The sequence below is a fragment of the Heloderma suspectum genome, chromosome 2 (genome assembly GCF_057233095.1).
Source record: "Heloderma suspectum isolate Gila_16-S chromosome 2, 16-S_ref, whole genome shotgun sequence".
Classification (NCBI taxonomy): domain Eukaryota; kingdom Metazoa; phylum Chordata; class Lepidosauria; order Squamata; family Helodermatidae; genus Heloderma; species Heloderma suspectum.
This window is the reverse complement of record NC_139459.1, coordinates 85991102-86012987: the sequence shown is the minus strand read 5'-3', so window position 1 is coordinate 86012987 and position 21886 is coordinate 85991102. Positions and strand designations below refer to the sequence as shown.

The 21886-nt window shown below is 41.7% G+C and overlaps 1 protein-coding gene across 3 annotated transcripts in view; it reads right to left on the bottom strand.

Annotated features, from left to right (window-relative positions):
• Positions 1 to 18341: 18341 nt before the first annotated feature.
• The window catches only part of AUH (AU RNA binding methylglutaconyl-CoA hydratase), a 75202-nt gene continuing 71657 nt past the window's right edge, over positions 18342 to 21886 (bottom strand). For all 3 annotated transcript variants that reach the window (XR_014787727.1, XM_084834035.1, XM_084834037.1), the window contains 2 exons: positions 21411 to 21458; positions 18342 to 18888 (listed from right to left, as the gene is read on the bottom strand). Coding sequence is in view for 2 of the 3 variants with exons in the window: in XM_084834035.1 (XP_084690161.1) it covers positions 18811 to 18888; positions 21411 to 21458 (126 nt within the window). In the remaining variant the exon portion in view is untranslated. The remainder of the gene's footprint in view (positions 18889 to 21410; positions 21459 to 21886) is intronic.

Sequence of the window (21886 nt, the reverse complement as noted above, 5' to 3'; positions counted from 1 at the left end):
TGTCCTGCCAGGATTCTGATGAGTGATGCCTTCCATCTTTTCCCTGACAGAGCTGTTGCAGGCCATGACTTTCAACTCCCCACTTGGGAATTACCGTGTTAATAAAACAACTGCAGACATCAGCTGGAATGCTTTAATGTTGCTGAATTGCACCATTAAAGAACAGCTGGAAACCATGGCACATCCCCTGTTAAGAGAGAGACAGACAATGTCTACAAAATGCCACAAAACCCTGAAAATAACATGTGCTTGTCTTTCTTGCTAGTCCAGAATCAGATGACAAAAACTCTGTGTTCAAACATCTCATGTGCATTAATAGCTGTTTCTCTTTGACACAAAAGGACATAACACAGAGAATGTACATCTTATTTCTTCCCTGCCTTTAAATGACAACATCTAGGTATGTCGCTTGATGCTAATGATGCTGTTTGAGTTAAATGCATGTAATATTGCAGGCTTGTGCCAAATGTATTTAGGTCCCAACTTAGTTATGTGGACTGTGTAGACAGGGCTAGATTTTTCACACTAGATCTATTAAATCATTGTTAGAGACAGCGACAATCCCCAGAGAGGTAGCCATGCTTGTCTATTGCAGACAAACCAAACAAGAGTCTTGTGTCACCTTAAAGACAAACATTATTTTAATTCAATATCCCACCCTTCTTCCAATTCTGGAACACAAAATACCGAACAACCATAACATAAAAAAATATAAACATCCTTAAAATCATAATACTTAAAATACAATGGAACAGCAGTGACAGCTCTCTCTCTCTAGGACCGCAGTTAAGCACCTCCGGTCCATAAAAGGTTATGCCAGAAGTCCTACAAGACTACGTATAGATGGTGCAAACACTGGATAGCAAAAACCACCCAGAAGCAGACCCCATCACCATACTGCCTTCTTGCCGAAATTATGAGAGAATATAGGACAACAGGAGGCTTCACCATGGTATGTGACCAAATCCTGACTTAGCTGGATTCTGCAGCCACACATTAAAAAGCAGCAACAGAACTGACTGTGGTGGCCACTTGTGACTCGCCCCAAAAGGAAGACAAAATGGGGCAAAATGGACAAATTGCAAAATGTGCATGTGCTAATTGATAGGTATAGATACAAATTTAGAAATTATTATAATGTAAATAGAAATACCATACGTAGTGTAGAAGACTGTGACCAGGTGACGTATGCACCTTGCTCAGTCTGCTGTCCAGACGCTGTTGGTGGGCAACTTCAAGGTCCAGCTCTTTCTTCTGAAGGGTTCCTCACCTTTTTACCATACTTGGGCTGGACATCCCTTCTAATAGAAGACTGTCTCCCATAAAAGAGGACACATGGCCACTCTAAAACTGACAGTCAGCCAAATCAGCAAATGTTGATACACTGGGTTCTGACATTTTGGACCAAATTGCCAACACCTTTATGGAAACCTGCCCTTACTTCCACAAGTAAGTTGCTCGTGTCCTAGTCACAAGGACCCGAGTCATGAGGATTGCCATCCCACCCCACCCCCCGGCAAGGCTTCTGTGCCTTTCACGGCTATGTAACAAGCAACAATTCAATGAGACGTTTTGCTGGCATGCAGATGAACTTACAGGATACACTTCAGCTGCTGAATATCTGCGTTGTTAACAACAATAACATTGTTGTTAAAAGCATAAGGACTCTTGCCAGATAAGAGGTGGCAACCCCTAGAAGTCACCATTCTTATATTGTCCCTGAGAGCCAGTGCAAATTACCTCTGCATAACAGCATGTGCAGTAGTGATTGGTAGAATGGATTTTTCTGGCCACCTTGCAAGGAAGCTGCTCTGTGGCAGGCCCTCAAGAGGCATGGACATATCCTTATGGGTTTTGAAACACATGATTATGTATGTGGACCACTTCCAATTGTGTTCTAGTGAGCTAAGTATTATAATTACCAACAAATACCTTTGAATAGTTCACAGGGCAAGAGACAGAAGATGTGGGCTTGGTTGCCATGTAGGGTAGCCATGTGTCCTACTTTGCAAAGGGTAGTTCGCTATTTGCTGTCACAGAATAGCTGTCACAGAACAGTCCTCAAGTTGAAGGCATCATCTATTAAATAGAGTCTATTTGAAGGGCTGTGTGGTCCAAGTGTGGTTTAAAGAACCATCAGAAGGAAGAGCTGGGTTTTGACCTTGCCCATCTACGGCACCTGGACAGCAGACTGAGCAAGTCACACTGGTCACCTGGTCACAGTTTTCCCCACTATAGTGAGATGCATTGTATTTATATTTTCTCCCAAACTTTGGAACGCACTTGCTTTGGAGTTGTGCCTGGTCCCTACTCTCCCTTTCAATTTGCAGGAAGGGACACATCTTTTTAACTTGGATTTTGACATCATTGTTATGGTTTTTAAGGTTGTATTTAATGTTTTCCTGTATTTTCGATTATGGTTTTTATTGTCTCAGCATTTTGTAAACCGCCTTGGTTGGTCTCAAAAAGGCAGTATAGAAATACAGTCCTAAATAAATAAATATTTAAATCAGGCGTTGGGCATTCCCAGGGGCTGGGGTGCTGCATTGGCTCCCCCAGACCCTAGTGGGGGCCACACCCCTGTCTCCACTTTCTCTGCTGCTATACTGCCAAAATTTGGTGGCAGGGAAACAAGCCCCTTTTAAAAGGAAACTGTTGGTGGTGCAATGTGGCTGCAAAATGGGTCTATTTTGCTTTAAAATAGCACCCTTTTGCTGCTGCTGCTGCCACTGTTGCATCACCAAAATTTGGTGGTAAACTGCAGATTTCCTTTTTAAAAGGTGCTTTCATTTCCCTGCCGCATGGCAGCAGGGCAAATGTGGGCCTCAAAAAAGGCCAGGGGAGCACATGTGACCCACCCCAATTTTAATTATGCTAATTATATTCAAAACTATCTCTATATATGAATTAGCATATGCAAATTTGTGTCCTCTTTTATCCCCATGGCAATGAGTAAGTAGCCACCCTAAAGACATATGTGCCCATCCCTCAAGGCCAATTAACCCCCCCCCCCCAAAATCCTTTCAGCAGTGAAGGGAAAGTTCCCTTCTCCACTAAAAGAAACCCTGGAGCGGGGGACTGGGCTCAGAAGGTACGCTTCTTCACAGGCCCATTACCACTGCTGGAAAAAAAAAAATATTTTTTGTGAATTGGGAGAGTTCAAGATGCTGTTTGCTTCCATTCATCTTCTCCACCTCCCACCTGGAAGAAGAATTGGAGCAGCAGGCATGTATCACATTTTCCGTGTGTGCGCGTGTGTGTGTAGAGGGTGTCATTTTGAAACATACATAGGAAACAGGGTGTCATTTTGATATCAATATTTTTCTGCAAGAGTAGGGGTCCCTACTGTTGGTAAAGACTCTCCCCTACCTTGACCTCCTTGCCAAACAGGAAGCCGTCCTGTACTGCTATCGGATCTTTCAAGCAGTTGCTCTTTCATTAAAGTGTGTGATTATGGCTCTATCAACCCCTGGCAGATGTTCCAGAAAGATGCAATGTGAGTGGCATGGATCAAGAAGTCTGGTTTCTTGGGTCAGCTTTCTAAGAGCTGAAACATATCTAAAAGGTTTAAGCTACACAAACAAGACATCAATACCAAATCCTGCACCATCCTCAAGATATTCTATGAGCTCACTCCAGATTCTGTCAGAAGGACTTCAGATCATAAAATCCACCTTCTTACAACAATGTTTGGCAATCATAACATTTTCTTCACCACATGAGCAGTTGTTTTTAATATGGATTTGATGGGCAGGCACAGCATTGCCATATCATTGCAACAACAGTGATGTGAGATTATGTAAAAGTTAAAGGCTCCATAATCATATCCTGTGAGTTGAAAACAGCCAAACCACAAAGGGAATGAATACACGCATGCAGACAGACAGACAGACAGACACACACACACACACACACACACACACATCTCTTCCCTCTTTTATCTGGAAGTCTTCTGTAATGAATTGGTTGCTAAAGAAACCTGATTGAATTGTGACACAAGTGTTTTGAAACTCTTTGTGGAGTTCATCTGAAACCTCAGCACAACAAGTGGCCTCTTATCTGTGTACTATTCCAGGAAGAAAGGCATGACATTTCGTCATCGTAGCTGAAATACTAGCTGGCTCTGCACGTAGGCTCAGGGCAAGAAAAGGACCCTCAGCTATAAAGGGAGCGTACTGATAGATGATGATGGTAACCAAATCTCTTTCCTTTTCACTTGCTGTTCCTACTACTTGCTGGAACCGGAATGTAGGAAGAGGCATTGCCCAAGTTTCTAAGAACACACTTAAAGTCAATGTTTAACTTTCTATTTGCTTTTGGCTGAGCTTATTCTTTGGAATGGACCTCGTGAGGTAACACTGTTGCATTCCTAAACTGCCTCTGCTGACAGAATAGGGATACCAGATCCTGCAGCTCTTATTCGAGCCCTTTGTCATTTTTACATATAGCTGCACTGAAGTCTCATGGACAACTCACATGAGTAAGTATTACTCACTCTAGCAGGAGTTGCTGGAGCAGACCATTTTTCAGACCAAACAATATTTAGTTGGTACTTGGGATAGCTTTCAGGTCAAAAGTAGTACTGTATTCTGAAGAAATGTGAAGGAAGGATGCCCTTTCCAACTGAGTGCTTAGCTGATCAGCATACAACTTCCTCCTCTGTTAAATAGAATAGTTGACTGTGTTAACCACTACAACCTATACAAGGTAAGGTATTTTTCAAAGATTTATGTGAACACAAACGGGCATCTCCCTATTTAAGAATAAAGTATCACATGAAATGTGAGAATCCTCTCTATACAGTATAAATATGAAACACTTCACATGAAACTTCAAGAGCAATATACTATAGTGTTACAGCAATATTTCTACTTGGAGCTATCATGCCAGGAGCTATTCAGTAAGATAAAGAGGAAGTTGGAATTATAGCAACTTCTCTGAAACCTGATTGATTTTGTACCATGGCTTACAAGGAAAAATAATTATATCACTGATTCCAATATAACACCTCAGCAAGTGTCAGTAGATTTCTAGCACAACTTCTGTCAACTTACTATTTCTGATTAGGGTTGGGGGGGGGGAGTTTGCTCAGGCTATGATTGAGAACAAGCAGGTGGCTCTATTTTAAAACCAGATACCCGTGTGCATGTGGACTGGTCTTCCGTGTATCCAGAAGACTTTACTCGGGTCTTGCATTATCAAGAGCCCAAACTAGTGTAATGTGTATCACTAATACACAGGGTGCTTCCAGACAAAGCTTTCATTGTCAAATCACACTGCCTCGTTCACAGAATGTTACAAATGGAAAACAACATTGTGTGGACCATGTGGAACCCTCTTGTGTTTCTCTACTGCTTCTTCCATCTTTTTTCTTATCAGGAAGAATCCATTGAGGAGGAAAATATAGGAACCGGTGCACAATGCCTTTTGATTGGTAGTGCTAGGAACCCGCTATCCAGAAGTACCCACAGCTTTTACTCGGTTTTGACTAAAATCCATCCTTAATTTACCCAGTGTAAAACATCATTATTAACAGTGAATAGATCTGAACCATTTAAATTTAAATTTTGTTATTTATAAATCACCCTTCAGCTCTCAAAAGGGCCCCCAAGGCAGTTTACAATTATAAGAATGTATTTTAATAGAGTAAACTCTAAAAGCAATAAACGTCCTTTAAAACCCCCAATCACTTAAAAACAACTTGAAAAGAAAATGATTAACAAGACATTGAAAAACCGTTAAAAGTTAGGTGGAATAAAACTACCTTGGCAGCCCACCTAAAACCCATCAACAGGGTTGCTGCCACTGAAAAAGCAGTGTCGTGTGTCACTGCCAAGCATGCCTCCATTGGCGGCAGAACACAGAGCAGGGCTTCTGATGATGACTCAAACTGATGGGCAGATTTGTATGGATAGAAGTGGGCCTTTAAATATCCCAGCCCCAAGCCATCCAGGGGTTTATAGATACTATAACCAGCACCTTGAACTGGGCCTGGAAACAAAAAGAAAACCAGTGCAGATGAAACAGGATTGGTGTAAAATGAACCAAATAGTGAGCACCAGAAAACAACTGTCAAATGTGGTTACTGGAAAAAGAGAAGCTGACTTTTTCGAAGAAATTGATAACACTGTATGATCATTCCAGGGGGGGTGGGGGGCAGATCCTGAGTGAGATGCTTTTGTCACCATTTCCAAAAATTAATCATGGGTGACATTTTAACCCCTAAAAATAATCTTTTATTTTTCCGCAAATATGTCGCTCTGTTTTCAGCTCTGAAGCTGAAACCAGTTGTTAATCATGTATGCTATCAAGTAGAAAGTGTTGTTATTCCTGAAACATGAGTTTAGAGTTAAGTCTGAATCTTCCATATTTATGTGATGAGAGTTATGTCACAAAGTTAATCATTCCCAGGATACGAGCATTCAGGCTAATGAAAAACTTCTTGTGCAAGCAGTCATTAATCAGGAGTATAACATTGCATAATGCTTTCTAAAACATGTGTTTCGTGATCAGAGTACAAGGCTACATAATACAGAAAAAGTGTTTGTGCCATATGCTGACCTTTCCCAAGACAGAAATGGAACCATGTGATAGACTCTTCTTGCCAACTGTAGCTTATTGCTGATAATTAAGCTTGATGATATGAAGGAAGACAAACTTGTCTTCTTTTCAAGACTTAAGAAGGAGCTTTGAAGTTTTACTTTCTGCCATAGTAAACATAACTGTGGCCAAGTTGGCTTGGATATGTTACTGTTGTCCATTAGGAACGCCTTTTGTGAAAGCGGGAATCAAATGTGCAGTTCAAGTGGTTCCTGGCATTTGTGTGAGAGAAAACACATGTATTTTTTACAAGATCACTTGATGAGCCAAACGAGTATAAAGGTCAGGGGAACAAAGACAGCCAAAGGAATGCATTGCACATCAAATCTCAGCACATAACAATGGCGTTTGAAGTTCTTGAGCAATAACGTTAGTGAGAAATGCTTACCTAATCTCCTACCAGTATTACCGAGAACGTTTGTGAAATTTTTCAGACAAGCATGCTATAATTATAAGAAATAAAAAAGGGGTTTGCTGCACAAGACGTCTACAGACCTTTGTACAAATATCTATAGAGACGTGGCTTAATTAGCAAGAACAAAGAAAGCAATGTCTTTTAAGCGTCCGAAAGCAATCTTAAAACCAATAGTGCAGTAGTGTGTATATGCACATATTTTAACCTTCAATAGATATCCCTTAAGGACCATTTACTAGTAGCACGTTGTTGTTGTTGTTCAGTCATTAAGTCGTGTCCGACTCTCTGTGACCCCATGGACCATAGCATGCCAGGCCTTCCTGTCCTCCGCTCTCTCCCCAAGTGTGCTCAAGTTCATATTTATTGCATCGGTGATGCTATCTAGCCATCTCATCCTCTGCCGTCCCCTTCTCCTTTTGCCTTCAATCTTTCCCAGCATCAGGGTCTTTTCCAGGGAGTTTTCTCTTCACATTAGGTGGCCAAAATATTTCAGCTTCAGTTTCAGTATCTGTCCTTCCAATGAGCACTCCGGGTTGATTTCCTTTAGGATTGACTGATTTGACCTCCTTGCAGTCCAGGGGACTCGTAAGAGTCTTCTCCAGCACCACAGTTCGAAAGCATCGATTCTTCGGTGCTCAGCCTTCCTTCTAGTCCAGCTCTCACAGCCATACGTTGCTACTGGGAAAACCATAGCTTTGATTGTACAAACCTTTGTCGGCAAGGTGATGTCTCTGCTTCTTACTATGCTGTCTAGGTTTGCCATAGCTTTCCTCCCAAGGAGCAAGCGTCTTTTAATTTCATGGCTACAGTCACCGTCTGCGGTGATCTTGGAGCCCAAGAAAATAAAATCTGTCACTGCTTCCATTTCTTCCCCTTCTATATGCCAGGAAGTGATGGGGCCAGATGCCATGATCTTCGTTTTTTTAATGTTGAGTTTCAAACCAGCTTTTGCACTCTCCTCTTTCACCCTCAACAAGAGGCTCTTTAGATCCTCTTCGCTTTCTGCCGTTAGGGTGGTATTGTCTGCGTATCTGAGGTTGTTGATAATTCTCCCATCAATCTTAATTCCGACCTGTGATTCATCCAACCCGGCATTTCTCATGATGTACTCTGCATATAAGTTAAATAAGCAGGGCGACAATATGCAGCCTTGACGTACTCCTTTCCCAATTTGGAACCAATTGGTTGTTCCATGTCCGGTTCTTACTGTTGCTTCTTGACCTTCATACAGGTTTCTCAGGTGACAGGTAAGGTGGTCTGGTACTCCCATCTCTTTACTAGTAGCACAAATGGCATCAAATCTTTTCTTTCAAAACCTGAGCAGAGTTACCTAAAAAGTGCCTGCTGAAATGGGTAAGACATATACTTATGATTACAGTGCAGATTGTATGTTTCTCTTGATAGTGACCCACATTAAGAACCATTTGTCCTTCTATATCCCCCTTTTTTCTTTTTGGGGGGCCTTTACGTTGGCTTACCATTGGTTGGGTATGTAAGGTATACTCCTTTAAGTTATACTTTACCAGCCACATTACTCCCATTGTGTAACTGTTGGGGGGTACTGGGAATCTCTCCAAGCCATGGTGCTTTCCCCATAATTGATTTGGCTGAATCAACATGTGGTGGTCTGTAATGGCCCCAGAAGTGTAACCAAGTCACCTGTAGTTTTAGAGGGGCCTAGAGATCCATAATGCTTTGGTTAGGTTCATTATTGGTGCAATTTCCTTGCTAGTGGGCCTCTGAGTATGTGAGATGAGTCAAAGGTCGATAGCGAGGCCTCAGCATATTCCATGCTAACGAAGGCTAGTATCTTATCAGGGCCTAGGATGTGCCTGAGAAGTGAGGCTATGTTTATGTGGAGTTACAGGTGTCTGTGCTGGGAAAGTTCTGATTGTTTTCCTTCTGAACAAGTACTGTTAATCTATGCTGGGAAAGTTGCAGATGAACGCTAATTAACGCTTGCTGCTGTCATGCTGCCTCACTGCTGACATGTATGGTATAAAACCCATTTTACTCCATAGCTCTAGGTTCAGAGAAGCTGTCTGATCCAACCATTGGGTACGCCTGTGTGCTGCAAGTACTCAATAAAGGCTCCTTTAAGCAAACCTGGGTCTGGCTTATCATTATCTCGGCACCTCCAAACCTTAGCAGCCCACAGCCAGGTCATGCATTGTCTAAGAGTGCAATCCTATGCCTGTTTAGACAAAAATATGTCCTACAACTCCCAGAATCCCCCAGCCAGCCATGTTGGCTGAGGCATTTTGGGAGTTGTAGGACTTTTTTCTGTCTAAACAGGCATAGGATTGCACCCTCAATGTCTGTTTCTCCTTCTCCTTAGGACTTTTCCCCTCCAACAAATAGAATTTTGGATTCTATGGAAGTTTGGTCAAATCCATCATGACAATTCTTAAGAGCTTTTTCAGGACTCCTTCATATATTACAGTCCCTATGTGGAGGCTGGTGAAAACCACTTTCATGGGGCAATGCTTCACATAGAACTGTAATGTTTGCAAGCCTCTTGCCATGTGCACTAGTCCAATTGTCTCGGGAGTTTCTATGCAACACAGTAAAACGGCCTTTTCCAACCTGGGGCCCTTCAGATATTTTGGACTACAACTCCCAGCATTCCTGACCATTTGCCATGCTAACTATGGCTGATAGAAGTTGGAGTCCAAAACATCTGAAAGGCATCAGGTTGCGGAAGGCTGCAGTAAGGGATAGTTAATTGATTTAAGAAGGGGCAAAATGTGAACCAACAGCAGAAACAATTAAGTTTGAGTTTTGAAAATAGGGAACAGATATACATCTAGTATGTGTGCATGTGGGGACGAAGTTAACCTTGTGTGGTAGATACTGAAAAAACATGGCAGTGGAAAGTATGTCTGAAGTGTAGTGAGCTTCAGATCAGAAATGTACCAGGTTGCCCTCCCCCCCCCACATATATCAGACTGATGAAACTAGTCTTTCCTATAAGAACAGTGCCTAGCCTTTTAAAATAAATCATTTTTTTAAGTCAGTAGGAGTTAGCATTTGCTGCCTGCTTCAAGTAGCTGTGGTGAAATTGTGATTAATGAGGTCAAGACCAATCTATTTTTATAGTGAGCATTCATTTAAAATCAGCTGTAATCTGTTTATACTGTAAGCCTTTCTTAATACATCTCAAGCATGACCATCAGGTCCAAACGTTATACTCTATAGTGGACCATAGACACACTTGGACTGAAATTGACGTTTGATACTAAGGTGATGCTCAAAATCCTACAAGCTAGGCTTCAGCAGTATGCGAACCGAGAACTACCGGAAGTACAAGCTGGGTTTCGAAGAGGCAGAGGAACTAGAGATCAAATCGCCAACATTCGCTGGATCATGGAGAAAGCAAGAGAATTCCAGAAAAACGTCTATTTCTGCTTCATTGACTACACTAAAGCCTTTGATTGTGTGGATCACAACAAACTGTGGCAAATTCTTAAACTGATGGGACTACCAGACCACCTTACCTGTCTCCTGAAAAATCTGTACGAGGGTCAAGAAGCCACAGTAAGAACCAGACATGGAACAACCGAGTGGTTCAAAATTGGGAAAGGAGTACGACAAGGCTGCATATTGTCACCCTGCTTATTTAACTTATATGCAGAGTACATCATGAGAAATGCCGGGTTGGATGAATCACAGGTCGGAATTAAGATTGCTGGGAGAATTATCAACAACCTCCGATATGCAGACGATACCACCCTAATGGCAGAAAGCGAAGAGGATCTCAAGAGCCTCTTGTTGAGGATGAAAGTGGAGAGTGCAAAAGCTGGTTTGAAACTCAACATTACAAAAACTAAGATCATGGCATCTGGCCCCATCACTTCCTGGCATATAGAAGGGGAAGAAATGGAAGCAGTGACAGATTTTACTTTCTTGGGCTCCAAGATCACCACAGACGGTGACTGTAGCCATGAAATTAAAAGACGCTTGCTCCTTGGGAGGAAAGCTATGGCAAACCTAGACAGCATAGTAAAAAGCAGAGACATCACCTTGCCGACAAAGGTCCGTCTAATCAAAGCTATGGTTTTCCCAGTAGTAATGTATGGCTGTGAGAGCTGGACTATAAGGAAGGCTGAGCGCCGAAGAATTGATGCTTTCGAACTGTGGTGCTGGAGAAGACTCTTATGAGTCCCCTGGACTGCAAGGAGGTCAAATCAGTCAATCCTAAAGGAAATCAACCCTGAGTGCTCATTGGAAGGACAGATACTGAAGCTGAAGCTCAAATATTTTGGCCACCTAATGCGAAGAGAAAACTCACTGGAAAAGACCCTGATGCTGGGAAAGACTGAAGGCAAAAGGAGAAGGGGACGGCAGAGGATGAGATGGCTAGACAGCATCACCGATGCAATGAATATGAACTTGAGCACGCTCCGGGAGAGAGCGGAGGACAGGAAGGCCTGGCGTGCTATGGTCCAGGGGGTCACGAAGAGTCGGACACGACTGAACGATGACTATGGTCTTGAACTATCTGTAGCACTGCTTGTTACACTACACATTAAGACAAATTAATGTGGAACTGCAATTTTCTTTGTAGATGTTAGAAGTAATTTCAGTAATTTTTTTTCTAAAAGAAAACTGTGGAAGTTGCAAATGTATTACTTACCATTGTCACAGATGCCCATCCTATAGCAACCTTTTCCAAACTGATGCCCTCCAGATATGTTTGACTACAACCCCAAACATACCTGACCATTGGCCATGTGGGCTGGAACTGATGGGAGTGTAGTCCAAAACCATCTGGAGGTCACACGTTTGGGGAAAGCTTATGACCTGCATCTTGGCACTATGCATGCTTACTCAAAAGTCCCACTGAGCTCAATGGACTTACTTCTGAGTAAATAGGGATAGGATTGCAATTTTAGACTGTAATAAGCCTGTTTTCATGTAAATGGTTTGACAATTGTGGTTCTGGAGAAAGGAGACATTACAAGATTGCTTCTCTACTCTTCATTTACTTTACAGTCTGTGCCCTGCTTTTGGTCTGGTTCATGGACCAGCACTGAGCTTCGCATGGTGGAGGAATGGGATGACCACCACTCCCCTCCATAGTAAGGTGTTTCACTGTAGAAATATAGCAACCTATAGTGTCTAATAATCCATGCACTGATGTATTTTGAGATGATCTAGAGAGAAATAATTTAATGCATTATAAATTATGTATCAAGGGAACGTTCACTTAAATGCAGGAGATATTAACTTGTAGAATGCAAAGATGACTAGAACAATTGATACAATTATGACCAAGCACCTTCTCCCTCTGAGAGGAACTCAGACAGCTCCTTGGTATACACCTGAGCCAAGGGCAATGAAGCAAGAGGGAAGAAAGCCATCCGGGGAGGTCAACGTTTTTCCCTACTGTCTGACCCCTCCCCAAGAGGACTGGACAACCCATCAGATTGGTTTGAGGGGGAAGCGGTAGTTGCAAATGGCAGCAGTGGAGAATCCACAACATTCCCCTGCCTGAGTAAAGTGCTTTCCACTCACACAACAGGATCACTTTATCCAGGCTACAGTTTATAAACATGACTTTTATGGCAATCACTAATCATTTCCATTTTTTACAGGGAATGTGAAACCAACACAAAATCAAGGAAAAATGAGGAAGAGATATGAGATACTACTGTCCCATGTGGACAAGCAAAAAGATTAAAAGGTGGAAGCTTAAGAATATTAGTTTTCTGAATTATCTTTCTGCTGAAAGCAGTTTAAGTTTAAGTACCGCAATATTTTATATTCTGTAATAAAATCAACAGTTCCAAGGTAAGGGTCTTGCAGTACCAGAATAAGATATTTTTCCCAAGAAAAAAGTATGATATAGATGGGTATTTTTGCTTATATCAGAATTAGTCATCATTATAACACAAAACTTCAGAAAGTGCCTGCAGATTTCAGTTTTTAGTCAGCATTTCTGCATTCTACAACTGACAATTATGACGAAGTAATCCATGGCATTCAACGTAGAATTAATATTATTGCTTAGATATGCTCAGCCCCACTGAAGTCAATGCACCTGAGCATGCATAACTGAATGCAGGAGTGCAGTAAAATTTCCATCTTGCAGGATAAAAATAGCATTTTAACATTTTTAGAGACAAAACTGCTCTCATTTTTCCTTCAATAATTATAATGCATGAAATGATCATGCTAGCAGGTTTGTTAGCCAACAAAGTGATAAACCTACTGCAGTATATATAATCAATTTTCATATAAATATATGAAAGTTAATTTTAATGAGCTCTTGCGATTTCATATTGATCAGCTCTTTTATTACCATACAGCTGGAGTGTAACCATATGTAATGTTGCTGTGACAGCAGACAATGTGACATAACAAGGTTGTTTGAAAAATCTAAAATACATCGTATTAATAAATGACAGTCTGCAGAGTCATGCAGTGAGTATTAGCCTCACTTCAAAGGCTTAGCATCCAACTTTAGTTAACAGTCAAAGGGCTTTTAAAAAAACCCAAAATGAGACACCATCTGACTTTAGAGTTGGGCTTCATTGATACTTTTACACCCAGAATACAATTTTTTAAACTAAGCAACCAGGAGTATCTGTCTCAGTTTTAAACCTATGCTTGGAGGTTGTGGATGAGAAGACAAGGATAACAAGGCTAAACCTGAATCTAGATAAGAAGCTGGTAAGTAATCCCAATGCTCTGGAGGGAGTGGTTTAGACAGGAAGATGGAGTGGTAACGTTGCTGTCTAATCAGGTTGGGGGCATATGAGTGCCCATTTTTTCCATGATAGGCCAGTGTTAGTGATGGTCAGGCACACCTTTTATCACCTTTATCTGCCTAAGGAGGCTACACCCCTTGCTGAGGAAGAGAGATTTTGCTATGTTTTATACTTTTGTAATCTCCAGAACTGTTTACAGTAATGTACTTTATGTTGGGCTGTCTTTGATGATATTGGAAACTTCAGTTAATCCATAATGCCACTGACTGCCTCCTGTCAGATGCAGGAATATAGGAACATATTCATCCTATATTGTAGCCATTGCACTGGCTGCTAATAAGCTTCTGGACCCAGTTCACAATGCCAGTTCTTAATCTCTAATCCCTCCCTGACCAGGGATAGATATATCTCAGATACCAGTTCTCCCCATATTAACTCAGCTGTTATATAACATAAACACGGTGGGCAGGCCCTGCTCAATGTTCCCCCATGATCCAAGATGGACAAAGAACTTCCCTAATGAAATCTGAAGTGATACAGTTCTTGCAGCCTTTGAGAGAGGATGTGAAACCTGCTTCTTTCAAAAGGCCTGTAGCAGTTGAGCGAGCATTTCTCTGTTGTTGTTCAGTCGTTCAGTCATGCCAGACTCTTCGTGTCCCCATGGACCATAGCACGCCAGGCCTTTCTGTCCTGTGCTCTCTCCCGGAGTGTGCTCAAGTTCATATTCATTGCATCGGTGATGCTATCTAGCCATCTCATCCTCTGCCGTCCCCTTCTCCTTTTGCCTTCAGTCTTTCCCAGCATCAGGGTCTTTTCCAGAGAGTTTTCTCTTTGCATTAGGTGGCCAAAATATTTGAGCTTCAGCTTCAGTATCTGTCCTTCCAATGAGCACTCAGGGTTGATTTCCTTTAGGATGGACTGATCTGACCTCCTTGCAGTCCAGGGGACTCGTAAGAGTCTTCTCCAGCACCACAGTTCGAAAGCATCAATTCTTCGGCGCTCAGCCTTCCTTATAGTCCAGCTCTCACAGTCATACTTTACTACTGGGAAAACCATAGCTTTGATTAGACGGACCTTTGTCGGTAAGGTGATGTCTCTGCTTCTTACTATGCTGTCTAGGTTGGCCATAGCTTTCCTCCCAAGGAGCAAGCGTCTTTTAATTTCATGGCTACAGTCACCGTCTGTGGTGATCTTGGAGCCCAAGAAAGTAAAATCTGTCACTGCTTCCATTTCTTTCCCTTCTATATGCCAGGAAGTGATGGGGCCAGATGCCATGATCTTAGTTTTTGTAATGTTGAGTTTCAAACCAGCTTTTGCACTCTCCTCTTTCACCCTCAACAAGAGGCTCTTTAGATCCTCTTCGCTTTCTGCCATTAGGGTGGTATCGTCTGCATATCGGAGGTTGTTGATAATTCTCCCAGCAATCTTAATTCCGACCTGTGATTCATCCAACCCGGCATTTCTCATGATGTACTCTGCATATAAGTTAAATAAGCAGGGTGACAATATGCAGCCTTGTCGTACTCCTTTCCCAATTTTGAACCACTCGGTTGTTCCATGTCTGGTTCTGACTGTTGCTTCTTGACCCTCGTACAGGTTTCTCAGGAGACAGGTAAGGTGGTCTGGTAGTCCTATCACTTTAAGAATTTGCCACAGTTTGTTGTGATCCACACAATCTAAGGCTTTAGCGTAGTCCATGAAGCAGAAATAGACGTTTTTCTGGAATTCTCTTGCTTTCTCCATGATGCAGCGAATGTTGGCGATTTGATCTCTAGTTCCTCTGCCTCTTCGAAACCCAGCTTGTACTTCCGGTAGTTCTCGGTTCGCATACTGCTGAAGCCTAGCTTGTAGGATTTTGAGCATAACCTTGCTGGCATGTGAAATGAGCGCAATTGTGCGGTAGTTTGAACACTCTTTGGCGTTACCCTTCTTTGGAATTGGAATGTAAATTGACCTTTTCCAGTCTTGTGGCCACTGTTGAGTGTTCCAAATTTGTTGGCATATTGAATGCAGCACTTTAACAGCATCATCTTTTAGGATTTTAAATAGCTCAGCTGGAATACTGTCATCTCCACTAGCTTTGTTGTTAGTAATGCTTCCTAAGGCCCACTTGACTTCACTCTCTAGGATGTCCGGCTCAAGTTCAGTGACCGCACTCTCATGGCTATCAGGGACATTCAGATCTTTCCTGTAGAGTTCTTCTGTGTATTCTTTCCACCTCTTCTTAATCTCATCTGCATCTGTTAGGTCCCTGCCTTCTTTGTCCTTTATCATGCCTGTCTTTGCACAAAACGTTCCCTTGAGATCTCCAATTTTCTTGAAGAGATCTCTAGTCTTTCCCATTCTATTGTTTTCCTCGATTTCTTTGCATTGTTCATTTAAGAAGGCCTTCTTGTCTCTCCTTGCTATTCTCTGGAACTTTGCATTCAGTTGGATATATCTTCCCCTTTCTCCCTTGCTTTTCGCTTCCCTTCTTTCCTCAGCTACTTGTAAAGCCTCATCAGACAGCCACTTGGCTTTCTTGCATTTCTTTTTCTTTGGGATGGATTTCATTGCTGCCTCCTGAACAATGTTACGGACCTCCGTCCATAGTTCCTCAGGCACTCTGTCTATCAGGTCTAATCCCTGAAATCTATTCCTCACCTCCACTGTATATTCATAAGGGATATGATTGAGGTCATACCTGAATGGCTTAGTGGTTTTCCCTACGTTCTTCAATTTAAGCCGAAATTTTGCAACAAGAAGCTCATGATCTGAGCCACAGTCAGCTCCAGGTCTTGTTTTTACTGACTGTATAGAGCTTCTCCATCTTTGGCTGCAAAGGACATAATCAATCTGATTTCGATATTGACCATCTGGTGATGTCCATGTGTAGAGTCATCTCTTGTGCTGTTGGAAAAGAGTGTTTGCTATGATCAGCGTGTTCTCTTGTCAAAACTCTATTAGCTTTTGTCCTGCTTCATTTTGTACACTAAGGCCATGCCTGCCTGTTATCCCAGTTATTTCTTGACTTCCTACTTTAGCATTCCAATCCCCTATGATGAAGAGGACATCTTTTTTTGGTGTTAGTTCTAGAAGGTGTTGTAGGTCTTCATAGAACTGATCAACCTCAGCTTCTTCGGCATCAGTGGTTGGGGCATAGACTTGTATAACTGTGATGTTGAATGGTTTGCCTTGGATTCGTACTGAGATCATTCTATCATTTTTAAGATTGTACCCCAGTACTGCTTTTCCCACCCTTTTGTTGATGATGAGTGCTACTCCATTTCTTCTAAGGGATTCTTGCCCACAATAGTAGATTTGATGGTCACCTGAATTAAATTCGCCCATGCCTGTCCATTTGAGTTCACTGATTCCCAAGATGTCGATGTTCAATCTTGCCATCTCATGTTTGACCACCTCCAGCTTACCTTGATTCATTGATCTGACATTCCAGGTTCCTAAACAATATTGTTCTTTACAGCATCGGATTTTCTTTTCACCACCAGACACATCCACAGCTGAGTGTCCTTTCAGCTTTGGCCCAGCCGCTTCACTCTTTCTGGCGCTACTTGGAAATACCCTCTGCTCTTCCCCAGTAGTATATTGGACACCTTCCGACCTGAGGGGCTCATCTTCTGGCATCATATCTTTTAGCCTTGTGATATGTTCCATGGGGTTTTCTTGGCAAGAATACTGGAGTGGGTTGCCATTTCCTTCTCCAGTGGACCACATTTTGTCAGAACTCTCTGCCATGACCTGTCCGTCTTGGGTGGCCCTGCACAGCATAGCTTATGGCTTCACTGAGTTACGCAAGCCCCTTCGCCACAACAAGGCAGTGATCCATGAAGGGGGGGCATTTCTCTACTGTAGTACTATAACTATAAAAGTGTTTATTAGCTGTGACTTATTATTACTGTTTTATTGTTGACATTATTGGAAGCCACATCAGGTTTTGTAGAGTGCAATACAAACAGTTAAGGTTAAACCTTAAGTTCTAAATACATTCAAACTTATAAAAGAATCACAGAAGGGCCAATAATTTTAAAGGGTTAAACAAAGTGAAATACAGTTAGGGTGCTAGATGGTAAATTACTATGAGAAGGTCCCTTTAGCAGTATTGTAGATATCAGTTTTACAATCAGTTATTTTCAGATGTGGAGCTACTTTGGAAAATGCACAGTTTCCAATATGGTGGTGGCCACATAAAAATGGCAGTGGGTTTTTTTTTCATCTTTAAACTTTTCCATGTCATATGAGAGAATGTATATGGTGCCAGTTTCTGTGGACTTTAAAGACAAAGAATCGATTTGTGAGCAATGGCAATAGCATTAGCTTGCATGATGGATTTTCTAGGGGAATCCTGTCATACAAGCTAAAGCTACTGGCGTTATGCTAGAGGTCCCTTAAACTAGTGCAACGTAAACTATGTTAGCGGAATGACACCACAGGATACTGCCCAGTGTCCCTTTTATTGTTAAAATCTTATTAATGGTGGAGGTTGAACTTCAGTGCAATCAATATAGTAAGGAACCCTTTACAATTATGCAATACCACAACGTAATAAACTTTTCAGGTTGATTATGGAATTTAGAACATATGAACAAATGATCTCTTAATTACTCTCACTCTCATCAGTTCAGCTAACTTTATTAGTAAATTTATACATTCAGTTAGAATATACATGATCTTTTCAATTTACAGATTAATTTAGCAATTTAGCAACCTGATGAGGTACATTTCACAGTTTTTGTTGTGCAGAATTAAAGTATCTTCTTCCAACAGCATGACTTATACATGTAACGATTACCTTAAGTTCGTCTACATTTGGAATTTATATTTTTAGCTGATACGGTATGTAATTCAAACATATGGAATAAGGTGCTATGCAACTCAGTGACCTTGCAAATACACTGAGAAGCTCTCATAAAGCATATGCCTGTATACACATTTGAGTGCATTATAGATATCAAAGTATGAGTGGTTACATTTACTTTACTTTCATGGTTGCAATATTCCATGTGCTGAGGCAAAAGTACAGCTGAAAAGTCCTTCTAGCAGTGTGTTTATTTCATTTGTATTTTAAAGGGCATCCATTTTTTTCTATTCTCCCTTGTAGCATGGGGGTCTTTTTTCTTTAAAAGCAAGAAGGCCTTCAATTCTGTCTTTTGTTGGAATAGTCTACAATGAAGAAAATCATTTTCAGTGTCTACATTACAAGTAAGTGACATCTCCATAGAGACCTTCAACCTTTAGAGCTGTTAAATTCCATTCATAATATACATAGAGAAATCTAAGAAAACTGTAAGTTGAGCTATGATAATTAAATACTCTGCAGCTGTTGTAAATCCATCACTTGTAGTCAATGTTTTGCTGATAACCAGCGGAAGGGCTAGCACACTGAGGGCAGTTTCAGATATGGGGCACGTTTGGACATCACTTTAAGCCATGGTGGCTTGATAGGCTACTCACAGTAGCTTATTTTTGAAATAGTCCACAATGCCCTACCGCATGACCAGGCTGATAAGCTACTGTGCATAACTACTGTGCCTAATCTGACCTATCCCTCCGCCCCCTGTCCCACTGCAGTCCTCCCGCCTGAGCAGTGGTGCTGTTTCATACATTCATTACCTCACAGCAGGGGCTACAAGGCGCAAAATCCCGGTGCGCCCCAAAAAGGGGGTGGCACAAATAAACCCTTGGAAGTTTGCAGGATTGGGACCAAACTTGACACACAGCCTCTCCTAATCAGGAGGCACCCCATGCTCCATCAAAACCCTGTGCAATTACCCCAGAGGAGGGAAAATCCCAGGTGCACCAAAAAGGGGGTGGCAGCTATAACACCTTGGAGGTTTACAGGATCAGGACCAAACTTGACACAGCCTCTCCTAGTCAGGGGGCACCCAATGCACCATCAAAAACCCTGCACAATTACCCCAGAGGAGGGAAAATCCCAAGTGCAGCAAAAAAGGGGGTGTCAGCTATAACACCTTGGAGGTTTGCAGGATAGGGACTAAACTTCACATACAGCCTCTCCTAGTTGTGAGGCACCCGATGCACCATCAAAACCCTGCACAATTACATTCAGAGGAAGGAAAATCTGGGGTGCAACAAAAAGGGGGTGGCACAGATAAACCCTTGGAAGTTTGCAGGATTAGGACAGAAGTTCATAGGCAGCCTCCCTTAGTTAGGAGGCACCTGATACATGTGCAAAACCCTCAATTGCACATTTCCCCCCATAGCCATTGCTTGCAGACATCTTTAAGTGTTCTCAATCTCGCTGAAATGCTATAGTGCTTTAGTGCTAAAGCAAAATTTCACATTCCCCCTCTCCCCCCATAGCCACTGCTGGCACAGACACCTTTAAGTGTTCCCAATCTCATGAAAATACTATAGTGCTTTAGCTCTAAAACACAATTACGCATTCCCCCCCCCCCCATAGACATTGCTGGCAGAGTCGCTTATGTTCCAATTCTCGCTAAACTGCTATAGCGCTTTAACGCTAAAGTGGAATTGTGCATTCCCCCCCCCAACAGCCGTTGCTGGCATTGACGCCTCTGTTCCCAACTGCGCATTTCCCCCCATGGACACTGTTGGCTTAGTCGCTTTAACATGTTCCCAATAGTGCTAAAGCCTGGGAGGAGCAGAGCGGAAGCGATCTGAACCGCTCTTGCCACACAAATTTGTAGGCCACCAAAATAACCCAGAGCCAGATGACATGGTAACCCACAATGGGTTAAATAATGCCTAATGCAGACTGTGGGTTATTAGAGTGTGTTATTTTGGCTAAATAAGCTGTCATGGGTTAAAAAATTCCTGACAGATGACATAATAACCCACGATGGCTTACATAAGCTATTGTGGCTTATTCAACTCATCGTGGGTTATCATGTCGCCGAACCCAGTTGTGATGTTCTTTCTGTGCTGAGAAGAACAATGAAGGAAAATACTTGTGGCTTCCTAAACCTAGCACTCACAGCAAAGTTAAACATTCATACAGCACCTTGACTACTAATGGGTGAGCTTTCCCAGCCTTGATTTGAAATGGGCTTGTCCAAAGTAAGCTAATTTGGGCTGGAACTGGCACAGGGACAAGTTGGCATGTTTGAAGCACAGGCCCATTCCAAGTCGATGATGCCATCAACAATACAAAAAGATGGCTGGAGATCTGCCTTCCCACCTACCCACGTCTCTTTCCTTCCCCCTACCCTCCAAAATATATATGGAGATAGTGATGAAATTGGGCACTATGGCAACAGCATCCTGGGTGCTAAGATCTTTGGGAATTGTAGTTCCCCAGAAATTCTGAGACATTATTAGGAACCCATAATTGTTTTGGGCACCCACAATGCTGCTGATCCTAATGAAGGCACAGCAGCATTCATAAAATACTTTAGTAAATCATGAAAATATATCCCGCTCACTTTAAAATGAAGACACTAAATTGAAAATACATCATCTAACAACTGAATCATAGTGCATGAACAAGGTCTGCTTCATCCTCACAAAAATAGAGAATGCTCAAAGGAGATATTTGTAGAACTCCACTAGCAAACTGTGCACTATCAACAGCATAAGCTAGTTTGATATTAAGCGTATACCAATGAAATAGCAACTCACAGATTAAGTGTTCAGAGATGGAAGAATACTAACCATCTTGGATCCGAGAGGGCGGTTTGTTTGTCATAATTTGAGTTACATACCTGAGCATAACATGCTTCTTCAATGGCTAAACCTGTTAGCAGATCCACCTGTGAAACAAAAACATGGAATGTAGTGAAAAAAAATGTTAACATCATAAATACTGCTCAAATAAAAAATGAATTCTTAGCAAAAATAATAAGCAAACTTGAGAAGTACTTCCAAAAAATTTCAGGCCCAAATTTCATATTTATATCCTAAGCTTTTGGACATACTAAGTTTTGGCACTGATCTGATTTTCTTTATTATTGCAGAATTACATTACCAAAAACATTCCTTCATTATTTATTATGCTGAAATTGCACCAATACAAAGACCTTGTTAATGTCTTCAAATTACATTTAGCAGAACCTAAACATAGATTACTTTATCATCCTGTATTCTGGCTACTTTATGATTCTATGTAATTTCAAGGATCTCTTTCTCTCTCTTTTTTTACATGCTGCATCCAATTTATTGAAATATAAATGTCTGTGTG